At 44.8% G+C, this 13,702-nt stretch overlaps 2 protein-coding genes across 6 annotated transcripts in view; both read right to left on the reverse strand.

The window, feature by feature from the left end:
• LOC143352522 (proton channel OtopLc) overlaps nucleotides 1-13,702 on the reverse strand; it is a 133,784-nt gene that overhangs the window by 41,026 nt on the left and 79,056 nt on the right. The gene's annotated exons all lie outside the window — the stretch shown is intronic.
• Otopla (proton channel otopetrin-like a) overlaps nucleotides 1-13,702 on the reverse strand; it is a 74,770-nt gene that overhangs the window by 39,363 nt on the left and 21,705 nt on the right. Inside the window, exon 1 of one of the 5 annotated variants that reach the window (XM_076785076.1) lies at nucleotides 10,434-11,125. The exons of 1 other annotated variant lie outside the window; for it this stretch is intronic. In XM_076785076.1, the coding sequence (XP_076641191.1) occupies nucleotides 10,434-10,572 (139 nt within the window). In that variant the 5' untranslated portion in view covers nucleotides 10,573-11,125. Of the gene's footprint in view, nucleotides 1-432; nucleotides 542-10,433; nucleotides 11,126-13,702 lie in introns of those variants that run through there. 3 more of the 5 variants (XM_076785074.1, XM_076785075.1, XM_076785077.1) reach the window with 3 other exon arrangements.

Here is a 13,702-nt window from a genome sequence, read left to right on the forward strand (position 1 = left end):
GAATGTACATACAGTAACTATATCTCAATAAATTATAAAAATAAAAATTCGAAAACCGGTTGAACCGGTCGTTAGACAATACAGTCCTACTAAATGAACTGAATAATTGTTTTGTTCCTATTTCAATTGTATATTTCCTTTTATAAAAATTCGAAGACCGATTGAACCGATCTTGAGCCCCAAAAAACCGGTCCCACGAAAAATCCCTTTTCAGAGAAACCCTTGAACAACGCCTACGCTTCCAACAGCTCGGTAACGCGCCTAATCACGCCGATCGTTTCTCGGGGGTTGTAAAATCCCCCTTCGAGAGGGTTGATTTCGTTTCACTTCCGGCGTCGACAAACATCCGGTTCACTTGATTCGAGGGATCGATATCGGCCCTGGGAAGGGCGCGAGAAGTTCAGAGTTCATCGTCTTACAGCATCGACTTACTCGACATGGCGTCGTCCATTTCAAGCAGATCTCGAATGGTCAGCCCGATTTTCTCGGATCTCGGATCTCGGATCGATCCGAGGAACGACGACGTAAACGCGATCGGATCGACACTGGTTCAAGGGGAAGTCTCGATCCTCTCGATCCTCTCTGCTCGCGCTCTCTCCCCATAGCCAGCGATCGCCAAACATGGCGGGGACCGCTAGTCACGTGCGTTCATCTTCCACGCTTCGCGGAACCTGACGAGACGGGAAAGCGAACGGGAGACCACGAAGACGAAGCTGAGCAGCCTGTTCAGGTCTGTTTTTACCTGTAAGAGTCGTGTGGCGCTCCCGTTCGACGGGGGACAGGAGACCAAGCGAACCGGGACTTCGGTAGATCAAGATCGCCGCGATCCGAACAGGAAATATTTGTAATGACGCTCGATCGAGAATCCAGGTTGGGATAGTTGCCAGTCTATCAGGATCTAACGTGATTCTTTCTTTTCCGCGAACCGCCGCCGCCTGACGTGTCTGCGATAGCGACTTAATCGTTTTGCTCCGATGCATGTAACGGGTGGCAGCTAATTTCAGATACGCCCGCGAACAACCGATAACATCTGATTGATCCTGAAAAGAATTCTTACGCCAGCCGCGATTCTCAGATTGCACAGTGTCGTACCGGCTGGTTACTTAAAGTACAGAGCACCGAGAACTTTAATATTGCCTGCGCTTAGATCATATCGTAGCGAAATCTCCGATAACGGCAATGGAGGACTTGGTTCACTTTGATCTTCGCGAAGTTCGCCTGGAAATAGAAATTTTATCTTTAACGTCGGTTTCTGGCCGTTCTTTTATTGTTTCTTCTTGTTTGATTTTTTTTTTTCGTAGATATCTACAGATGTCGTATTACAAAGCAGGGTTATCGAACGATTTTTGACATTGTATTTTCTTATAACGAAGTTTTAATTTCGTTTTTGTGGGAAAAACTTTTCTCTTTGAATCTGCCCACTGCTCAGAGATGAGGCGATTTTGGGCATTTTTTAAAGCGGAACCAAAAGATATACAAACTTTAAACTTTCGGATTATATTCAGCAATCTTTGGAGAGTATAAACAAATTATTTTATTGCCAACCTCTTAGTTTCTCCTTAGAAGAAACGATTTTCCTAGGGTCCACCTACTCTTCGTCTATCCTCGGATGATATGACATTTCGGAATTTTTTAAAACAAAACTAAGAATTGCACGAGTTTGAAATTTTGGATATATATTTAACTGTCTTTGAAGAATGTAAATCAACATTTTCCTGGTGCGGAACTTATAATTTCTGTTTGTGGGAGACAATTCTCCTGCATACCCTGTGCCTACTCACGGAAGATGCAACTTTCGGATTTTTTTAAAGCGAAACTGAAAAGCACGCGAACTTCAAACTGTCACGTATACATTTAGCCATGCATGGTGAGCATAGTACATTTTTTTTATCCAGGAATAGCGGCCCCGTTCTGAGTTACGATTATTTAAGGACAGCATCGTGGCCATGTCCGTTGACCAAGTAAGCAGCAGAGACGATCGAATATTAATGCGAAGGTTGATCGATTGTCTACAAGTTTTCCGCGAAAGGCCGAGCCATCATCGAGGCACTATTACATCACGCGACGATCCATAATCGGTCCGCGATGTGTCTCGATTGACCGATACACGTGTTCTGTTCGCAGACTAAACACGTTCACTTTGACGTCTGAATGCAGCCTACGAGGTAAATGCGTCACGTGTCTATCTTCAACGACAGCAGGAGGCAAAAACTACTATACAGACCGACTCCTCGCGCCGTTTCCGATCGATTGATTGACATTGAACCGAGGCAGACACCCCCGGGGACTGTTGATGAATCTCCGACAAGGTTTGTCTGACTCTGTGTGTCTGTATCCCCTTGGAGAATAATTCAAGCGACGCAGAATTAAACAAACCTGTCGCTATACGAAACCTCGTGCTCTACATTTAGACTAACTTCTTTCCTCAGCTATTTGCCGACAACATATGCGTTTCAGTTCAACCCTTGTTTAACTCTCAAGGTTCGTGTCTGATAATTAAAATGGGCCACAGTGTTCAGGAAGCGTGCAGGTAATCTTTAAGAACGAATCGTTCGATGTACATTTTACACCGCGAATAGAAAGCAATGTACAGTGGCAGAAAATCTTTTGAAAAATCTCGGACTGGCGAATGATGGTATTTCACGATGTTCAGAAAACGTGACGTATTCAGACATGACATTTTCGATTTACATTTTCATACTGCGAATAGAAACGAATGCAATGGAAATATGTTCAGGCTACAAAGTAAAAATAACTTCAGAAGTCGTACAATTATAAAAATCGAAAGTACGTGTCTGGGTGCCCGATCGTTGACCCAAGGGTTGAATTGGATGAATGTTCTAATCGATATTAAACGTTTTCTGGTAGTATTTTCACAAATTTAATAACACACCCAAATAATTCTGACCTGTCTCGAAGCTCTCGCTTTAACCAGTTAGCTGTCGCGACTTTTTTGAAAAATGTGTACCCAAGTTGCGTCGCAAAAATTAACCGCTGTTTGAATTATAGCTGTTTTGACGAGTATACTCGTCGTGACACAACATATTGCCATTTCTTCATGACGAGTATACTCTTAACTGGTTAAGAATAACAAAACTTGCGGAAAACGATTCTTACAGAATACCATCGTCCACGAGAATGTACACCATCTTATCGGGCTCCATTAAAACGCTCAATTAAAAACTTGCTTCCGCCACAAAGGGCAATGTAGTGAAAGGAATCGGAGGAACGCAGAGAAATCTGAGAGACCAAGAGTCGCGGGTGGAGAAAGGGTCGAGGAAGAAAGCGTTTTAATATAAGGAGGTTCTGGAACCGTTTAATATTTAATTCCGCCGGTAATAAACGTCCAATGAAACGTATTATAGAATTGGGTCGCCGAGGGGGAAGCCGAACGAAAGGCTCGAGCGCGGCAAATAGAGGGAAGTGGGATCGATCGGAGAATAAATTTTTCATCGTTGGCCCATTGCTCGGATCGGATCGGCGTTTCATGGGCAAGCGAGAGACGGATGCGAGAGATGGATGCAGGGGATCGATTCTCGTACGCGCGGGGCTAAATGGCTAAATGGGTCACTCGCCAACGCAGCGCAGCGCGCGAGTAATTAGCGGGAGTGGAGAAGAGGGTTTACGTAAGAACGACTTGTTGTACGTTTTTGCCAGTAACGAGCGTTCGACGAATCAGATTTCCCGGTTATCTCGTTTCTGTGGAGGGGTGTCGATCGTCATTGGGTAACGTGTGATTAACTGGGTCGCTACTCAATGAATACTCGATTTCGAAAGGCCGTAGCACCGTTTTCCACCGGCGTTCCGATACACTCGGATTTTTCGAAAAACTGCGAGTAATAACGCTGACGCACAACCGCTATTTGCCGTTGGATTCGTTCGAATAGCTTAAATAATTTTCGAGAAAAATGCGCATGAAGTTAGAGGGTGTCAGACATGTTCGTAGACACTGTACGGAAAATGACGGTGGTGTCAATATTCGGCTAGATGTAAAATTTTGGAAAAAAAATTTACGCTACAAAGCTAATTTGCACTTACTATTTGCTTTTGGATTTGTTCGAATATCTTGCTCGGTTCCCGAGAAAAAATCGTACGAAGCTAGATTAACGCACAGAACCACCCCCGTGAATGCTATGCTGGAAATGGCGCAGGTACTAATATTCGGCTGAGCCTAAAATTTCGAAAAAAATACAAAAAGTAAAGCTGACTTGCATCTGTCAGTTGTTTCTGGATTCGTTCGAATATCTTGCCTAGCGTCGGAGAAACGATCGTCTAAAGTTAGGGGTAGCGGTCCGAGACTCGAACGAGCTTAAAACGCGAGGATCGGTTCGGTTTCTCGTACAGCCGAAGAAAACAACCGGCGTGTTTTAAATAGCAGCGTAACGGAGCCAACGCACCTCGAATTCCCATTGTTCTATATTTATCGTACGGTTGTTGCGGCAACGTTGCCACAAGGGAAAAATTATCGATCATCGAGCGCCGTTGCGCGTGAAGTAAACGTTGGCTACGGTTATTTATAAAGTTGCGAGGGAACCGATGACACCGACGCAAATAATAAATAATCCCGTCGATGCGCGTAGGACTGGTTCCTTGGTAAATAGTGTTCTCTGGCGCGGAATTATTGCTGTTTAAATTGGAGCAGCTAACAAGGTCCCAAGCAACGTGGTTCGATAAAATATCTTGCTATTGCTAAGACCGGTTTGTCGATGGAGAGAATTAAGCATCGGACGATGGAAATAGGCAGAGCTTATTTTTGGGGTGAATATATGAATTTTATCGGTTATTTCAGCGGCAAGAATTGTAAATCGTCTGTCTGCTAAAAGGCGATGGTGACCGTGGGCTCATACTTTATTAGTGACACGATCGGTGAGACGATTTTGTACGAAAAACTATCTTAAGATGGAAATGAACTGATTTTGAAATATTTTCAGCTTCCTGTAGAACTTCAAGACTTCCATGGAGACGAATTAATAATAAATAGATGGTAAAATGATTTTAGTTCACTGAAGTCGATAGCTGAGACACGGAAACTTCATTTAATTAAGATTCCTCTGGATCTGTTTACTATAACGAGAATTTGCATGAATGTTCTATGTTTGGTTCATGACGAGTGTGGACAGCGGATGTTTATGTAAATTTGCAGTCTTCTAGATTGATTCAGAGGAATTTTAATCGAGTAGATTCGTGTTTCCTTGACGGATGACGTCAGTAAAGCAAAAATAAATCTAATGTAAGTTGTTGTTGCGGTACGACAATTTTTAATGCATTTAACATTGAAGATCTTCCAAAGCAAATACAATTTCCTTGGTATTATATGCAAACATTGCGCTTAAAAACTGCTACTCCCTCATCGCCGACATTAATTTGCTAACATACAAGAAAACACAGCGCCAAATTTACATTAAAAATAAAAACATGAAAATTTACTCAACCAGTCTTTGTAATTGAATTTCGTGAAAGTGGGATTAAGACAAGCTTCATTTCCTTCATCAATTCTCCAAACAAGCAAAATAAGATCTAAACTCTAAATTCTACTAAACATGTTACTATTCCAAATAATTTTTCAACGCCCAAAAATGACCCAAGACCTACAGTCTCAAAACTTAACTGCGGATTTTTATGGAAAATTGTATGGTTTCAATTGCGAAATTTCTGTGAATTCCTTTAAACTTTATACCCTTTAAAATTCCACCCACTCATTTTTATCATATACGCATAAAATCTCATTACTTTCAGCAAGTAGAATGAGTACGCACTAGACAGACATACTCCCCTCGAAACGAATCGAAGTTCGCGCAACAATCGGTGACGTTTTGATGACTGTAGCACCACAAATCACGGAATACACGCACGGTAGCAGCGACTCAGGCTCAAACAATCGAAAGAAGCGTTAAAGATAGCCTGGCTAAGCGACACAATAGCGGTCGTTTAATAAATTCGCGTGTTCTCCGTCGACGGAAGTTCCGTGGCGTTTCTAAAAGCCTCGGTTGCCTCTCGTGGTCGCTGGAAACGCAACGCAGGTCTTATTTTTAGACGGAAACGGCGAAGTCGCTGTCAATAACGTATTACGATTCACGGGGGACGCAACGTCGACGGAAAAATCGGGCTGAGCTCTCTTTCTCTCTCTTTCGCGATTCGAGGAGAACAATCGACGAGAAGGCTGACGGTTCATCGACGTCGCCACGTGTAAATGTTTGCGGGCTGCCTCGGAATAAATTACAGTTACGAGCCTCGGCTTTACAACCGCTTCACGTGCGCGCCTTATTTTCCGAGCGATTTGCGTCCGTTTCTACCGCGGATTTAACGCCGTTTCGGCGAAACGCGCAGAAGCCGCGCCGATTTCGTCTCTCCGTGCGTCGGTTTCGCAGTGGTCCACCCCTGAATTCGCAAACGACAACGCTAATTTCCGGACCTCCTTTTTTTACACGCAATTACGCTTGAACGGCGTGTCATTAAAGCCTGCAAACCCGACGAAAACGCGACCTTCCAAAACTCGGCACAGAGAAATGCTTAAAAAAAATGCTGCTTTTAAAATCAGAGAGAATTTTAATGTCTACGATTGAATTGACAATTGTTTATGTTCACTTGAAGACCCATTTAATGGTACTTTTAAGAGGATCAGGACAACAAAATATTTAAAATACATTCAACATAGACAGTCACATGTTGCGAAATAAAAAGAAAAACGTTTAAAGTGGGACAGAATTTTTTTTCAACTCCAGTTTCTATGATTTACTTCGCAATAATTATCTTCAATAATAGTTTCAATCGGTAGGAGCTACATAGACATGAATTTATTTTATTAATAATTCGAATAAGCTGGATATAATACGGCAGAATTTTTAAATTATTTAAATGTTTCTAATTTTTTGCGTTCGATCTACTCCTTTTTTGTTGTGAACGCATAAAGTCCGCAGCCCAGTAGTAATATATGTTTCTTTAAAAATGCACAATTTAATCGAACTTTATACAGGTAAAAATTCCCAACGCATGTTATTAACGTGCTCCTAATAGACGTTCTTAACAGCTGTGTCTCCTACCAAACTTCATTCATGCCATAACTGCACAAATACGTGCAGTCTATTGATATTAATTGCATCCCTTCAAGAACCACATAATTAGAAGGTCCTACAAATGTACATCCTCAAAGAAACTTAAATAAAATCAGAATTCAATGCTTCTCACAGCTGATATCAATAAAATCGAACAAAGCTGCGCTAAATACGCGTGCAATTTGAAGATCCACGAAGACGTTCATCCTACACAAAGTACCAAAGTCTGCGCAGAAAGAGTTCGTACGCAGCAACCCTGAGTGGCATTATCTGTTGTTCCCGGAGAAAATTCGCGGAGGCGTTATAGAACAGTTCCGACAGTAATAATGCGCACACCTGCGCGTTCCGTGGAAGCTTGCGAGAGTAGAGAGGCAATCCTCTGTTTCCTCCGGTCGCGTCCTCTATTTCTGGTTGCCACGACAACGGTCACGAAATTTCCCCCTCGCGGTGCAGGAAATTGCAGTCGAAAGGGAAGCACGAAGACGAAGTTCACAACCGGCGACGAAGCCAAAGGGCGTATGTGGCATGGGGGAAGAAGGGAATGGGAACGTAGTTACTGACCTATCTCGAGTCGCGATTCCGAGTTTCTCAGCCAGAGAGAAAGAGAGAGAGAGGAGAACCAGGGAAAAGCGTGGAAACGAGAAGGGGTGGCAACGACGCACGGTAACGTCTTGCGAATGGGACAAAGGGAGCGCCAAGGGAGCGTTGACAAAGGGAGCCGGCCACTATTTTTAACGCGAAAACACGGGACACGAATCGACACAAAGCCTGGACGACACAGATTTCAACGACGACAGACTCGATGGACAACAACGTCACAACTGCGTTTTAACACTTCAACTGCTGGACATCGATCAAAACGATTTTAGATTCTGCGTTTCGAAATCGAAGGGCAAAGCAATGTAAGTCCAATTTTCTTTCGTCAATTTCGTCAACACATTTGTTCCATTCGAATGTACTCGTTTTACAACCTAGTGTTCAAAACCGTAACGTTTTAATTTTATTTTTGACGCGCTTAAGTGTATTCATATGTGATCTGCAACGTTCGAAGAATTAAAAAGTAGCATTTTATGTTTACCAACTCGAATAAATGACTGTGTAGCTTCTGCGGCTTGCACGCAAACAGCATTTTATGTTTTGCAGAAAAGTCAGTAGTCTAGTTGCAATATAAGTCGGTAGTCTAGTTGCTAACACGAAAATAATCATTGAAAATACAGATAACTGTGTGTCCGAATAAAACCTATTCTCAACGATTTTTATAATGATCGTATTTCTAAAAAGGAGATACTGAAGAGAACCAGAAGAATTGATGTTTCGAGCTAGTAGATTGCGTAGAAGACACGTTAATCGGTTAAAAAGACACAGAGTCTTTTCTTGAATGCAATGTGGCTGATGTGCAGAAACAACCAGGTTCTAATTACAAGTGAACGCACCACGGGAACACGTCGAATGGCAGCGAAAGGGAACACCGATGGAGGAAAAAAAAAGAAAACGATCAATCGTGTTCGGAAGCCGTTCGAGGAAAGGGGTTGGCGTGACGCGTCCGCGAGAGCACGAACCACTCCGAAACGAGTCCGCGCGAGGGTGGATTCAACAAGTGCAGGACCGGTTTCCGCGGACTAACGGCACAACGAGGAGAGAGAAAGAGAGAGAGAGGGGGGGGGTGCAAACGGCCGCGCGCGATCAACAGGACGCCCCCGTGATTTGTCTTGCAATTAGGGGTGTTAAGGTGGTTCCCCGGTACAGATACCCCTCGCGGTCTGCAGCAGTTTCGGAAGCACTTTGTTATACAGCGGACGCGATTATTAGATTAATCTCTCTGCCGGAGCTCCGCAGGGCCACCCGCTAGAAACGCGAACTGTCAACGGGATAACCGTTTATCCTGCAATTAAGGGGCTTAACGTGGATCCTACGGTTCCTGGGTTTTGTGGGCGTTTTTGGAATTTGTCGAGGATCAGAAACGTCCTGGATGTACCGAGCGTTTGTCGGGATTATGACGTCTGTTTTGATGCTGATGGGTTGAGGGGATGTGGGAGATATTTCGAGGACTGTTTATAGGATTTTGTGGAAATGGTTTCGGGTGGAAATTAGAATTATCAAAGGGATGCACGTTTGCTTCGCTATTAACGGTTTGACAACCTCTATGATGTTTTTCACAGGCTCGACCTGATCATAAGATTTTTGGGAATGGTCTCTTATGGACTGGAAACTAGAACGATCGAGGGGGATGTTTATTTATTTCGTTGTGAATGGTTCGACAACCCCTATGGCGTTTTCTAAGAGCATTGGTACGATTTTTAGAAGAGGTTTATATGAATTAACTGTGCATTTATTTCGTGATTAATGGTTTCACACTTCTCAAGTTTCAAGTGGAGAATACTTTCGTACGATATTTTTAGATGGTTTACAAAGGGTTGGAAACGCGAACGATCGACAGGACATCATTATATCTTGCAATTAAAGATCTATCAGCCTTTAAGATGGTTCTCAAGTATCCTGTCATTTTGCAAGAATTTTATAAACATTCCACCCCTTCTGCCAGGGGTGGGAAACGTGGACGATCGACAAGACGTTGTTACATTTCACAATTAGAGGTTCGCCAGCCTTCATAATGATGTCCTGACACTGTTTCCTTCTACAAAAATTTGCGCAAGTGTTTCGTTAGGGGTAAGAAACGTGAAACGATCAACAGGACATTGTTTTGCGATATAGCTGAGGGTTGAGCACCCTCTCAAACAATTTACAGATACTTTGTGTCAGCAAGCATTTCGTAAACACTTTTCTCGGGGTTGGAAACACGAGCAGCCAACAGGATACAGATTAATGTCACAATCAATGGTTCTACAGCTACCCCTAAAACCAATTTCCGAGTATCGTGTCTGTTCCCAAGATTTCTTTAAACCGAGTCAAAGTGTTCGGTTACGGTCCACGGCGTCTTCCAATGTTTTCGCTCAAACATTTAACCAGGGGTTGTAATCGCGTCAGCTCAACAAGCCCCCTCCCCCCCCATCCCACCCCCACTGACTGCCGCAATTAAAACACCACCAAGGTCTCCTCAACCAGTCACCGAATCCCCTCGGAAACGAGGAACAGAGAAGAGGCACTTTGTAACCGGATATTCACAACAACATCGCGGCAGTGTCGGTCGGAGGTGCGTACAACAGGTAAGCGAATACTCTAACGAAAGGACAAAAACATTACACAGGTGTCAACTACGGATCAAAGGAGAGATATACGACCAAGAAAGTTCACAGGAAAACAAGAAAATAGACAGAGAGACAAAGAAAGAAAGAAAGAGAATACAAGGATGAAAGAAGGAGAGAACACGCTGCGTGTACACACAGAGAGCAAATTAAATCCGAAAATCCTTGATGGGTTTACCTGTGTGACAGAAAGGCTGATACAGGATTCTAACGCGAACCCGCCGGCAGCTAGTTTGCTCCGCGATAACTGACCTATCCGAACGCGGGTCCGGGTGACGCCGCGGCGTCGCGGTGCTCACTGCGAGCTCACGTTCCATTCGGTCTCTCGAGAGACGCGTTGCTACTCGCGAGCGGTGCTGGACGCCTCCTATTCTTGCACATCGCCGGCCAGGCTATATATTTCGGAGAAAATCCGCGTGGCTGGTCGGCGTCCCAGGCTTTAATCACGATCCTGTACCCGGCGCCGACTATCGCACTGCATCCTCCCCCAGAGCGAGAGACTCCCTCCTATCTTTTTCCCTCGGCCCCCTTTCAACAACGATGCACACTCTCCGGCCACCCTCCTAGCGGCTTCCACCACTTCTCCTTACGCTTCTTCGCGATTCTCTCTCTTTCTATAGTTCTCTACACGTTTCTCTCTTTCCCGCTCCCTCTAGTTTGCTATAGTTCTCTTTCTCCCCACTGCTCGCTTCGTTCCGGTTTCGGGCCGTCCCGGTTCACGCGTGTCGAAGAAGAAGTAGAAGAAGAAGAAGAAGAGAAGGGACGCGTGCGCGCACGTGTGCGGGCCTGAGGCGTGTGACACGTGCGAGCCAGCTCTCGGCAAATGTGGAATTATTTCTGCCTTTTGCCACCGGTAGCCCCCTACCTGCCACTCTCTCTACTCCTCCTCCTCCTCCTCCTCCTCCTCCTCCTCCTCCTCCTTCACTGTTTCCCACGCTACCTTGCGCGCACCCCCTACCCTCGTACCAGCCGCCGAACGACGCTTGCTCGCTCGTGAGCGCTGTGACGCCACGGCGTCGACGCCGAGACCGGCGAGCACCGGCGCGAGCCCGCTCCGAGCCCGCGAGCAATGCCGGCCATTCCAAGCGATTCACCGATCGCTATTACAGATCTCGCCTTGTCAGCGAAGCCCCGGTCCCCACCTGTTCCCTCTCTCCACTTCCCACCTGTTCCCTTCTATTCCCTCCTCTTCCTCTCCTCTTCCTCTCCTCTTCCTCTCCTCGTACTCCTCTTCTGCCTCTCCTATGTTTATATCGATCCGCGAGCCACCGCCGCTAATGGAACCTGGATAGTGAACTTAATTTGCTACCCTGTCGCCTTTCGGGCCTACGAACAATTCGCGTGCCTTTCATCGGTCGAAGAAAACTTGTTCTTTTCTTTTTTTTTTTTCTTGCTACCAGATCGCTAGCTTTCGTTTCCCGGTTCGATGTCGGTGGGTTCCGAGAGGGTTGGTCGGCCGGTGAACGGGATAGAGAGCGCTCTAGGTGCTCTCGATCGTGATCACCCTCGCTCTGGATCGATCCTCGCGCCTCCACGGTGGTGGAGTTCTTCAGGGATCGGTGAGAAACACTTTGCACTTTGTTTTCGATGGTTTATATGGTTATGTTCGAACCGTTGGTTGCGCCCTTTTATTTAATTTCGTATATTTGGAATTTCAAACTGTTTCTGTTTTGAACACTCGGTGGTATCACTGTTCAGACAGGTGGATATCGTTCTGAGTAGTTGTAGAGTCACTGCGAGTAGTTGTAGAGTCACTGTAATGGCGCGGTTTTACGGTCGAACTGTGTGTACACCATCTTGTTCGACTTTATAGATCACTGTGAGGCTGATCTTGCAGTTGGTTTAGGGGATTTTCACTGGATTCGCGAGATTTTATGATTACATTGGCCACCTTTTTTGTTGAATTATATAAATCACTGTGAGGCTGGTCGAGTAGTAGTTAACCTAGTCAATTTTCACTGTAATAACAAAGTTTTGTGGTTAAAGTATATGAACACATTTTTGTCCAATTATATAGATCACTACGAGGCTGGCCCGGCAATCGATCCAGCCAATTTTCACTATAATAACAAAGTTTTATGATTAAAGTGTATGTATACCTTTTTGTTCTATAGATCACTGCGAAGCTGATTCATAAGTTGCTCTAACGACCGCCCCCTATAACGCACGGATTTTGCAATTGGAGATTGTGGACACGCTTGCCTATTCAATTGTCAATGTCACAACTTTAACAATTGAATAGTGTGTCGTCCACTTTGTACATCCATGAAAAATCACGTCAACCACTGTATGCATCTATAAAAGCCGCTTCCAGACGGATAACTTTAACAATCTAAACGCACATTAGCCAGTTTATGCGTCTATAAAAATCGCGTATCTACCACTATGTACACCCATAAAAATCGCTCCTACGCAGCAGCTAAAAACGACGTATCAGACCCTCGCTATAATTTCCCTACGAAATTTCCCATTCATAAATTATCTCAACCAAGTCCTGCCTCTCCTGACATGACCGTTCAACCCCAAACGAACTCCTCCATCGAAATTCGAAACCCGTGAACATTGCTCGCAGAGACGATCCCCTAAATCTCTGTACCCTAACATCTCTCCACCGGTCCCGCACACTCCACTGTTTATGATTTCACGTTTGCCGCCGCCGGGATTCGCCGATAACCCCGGCAATTATCATCAGGGGCATTCCACTGGGGCAATCGCCTTTAATTGTGATCCCGAGGCTCTCTCAAAGATTCCCTACTCTCTGAACTAGATTCGGTGTTACGGGATTCCCTTCGTCGCGGCTTTCGTGTTATTTCGATCACCGGCTTCCCGCTGGATTCGCTTGGAAACCGGGAGCTATGTTCCCAGGTGGCGATCCGGGACCTCGTTCTCCGCAGAGCCATCTATCTACGGAAATGGTATTGATCCTTTTGTCGTGACCGTCAAAGCGAGCAGACGTGTTTACAACCTGTGCTCACGCGTTTCTAGCAATTAGTGCGCAATCACGCAGTTTTCTTTTCACCAGTGTTTTTCGAAGTTTCGTTTCTTTCTGTACTATCTGTTCTGGTCTTGGCTTGTGTCTCTGATTACGCTGTGTATATGGTTTCGCTGTGAGGTGAAAAATTTATGAGTCCCACAGTTCCAAATTCTTCCTCCACGATGTCGCAGAACAAGACGCCACGACAGACAGCACTTGTAACTAAGGAGCAAGCTATCGTTCTCGATGCGGTCGAAGACGTTTCGCTTAAAGATTATATACTTGCTGTCGGCAAAATCGTCTCCCCAAAAAATATTAGATTCGCGTCGAGAATTTCAAACGGTAGAGTGTGTCTTTACCTAAACAGCAAAGAAAACGCAGACAAGCTTACCGAGTCTCACACCAAGGTCAAGGTTGGCGATCATGTTTTGGAAATTCGTCCTCTGTTGTCGAACGCTAAACGTATCATCCTT

This window comes from Halictus rubicundus, chromosome 3 (assembly GCF_050948215.1).
Source record: "Halictus rubicundus isolate RS-2024b chromosome 3, iyHalRubi1_principal, whole genome shotgun sequence".
Classification (NCBI taxonomy): domain Eukaryota; kingdom Metazoa; phylum Arthropoda; class Insecta; order Hymenoptera; family Halictidae; genus Halictus; species Halictus rubicundus.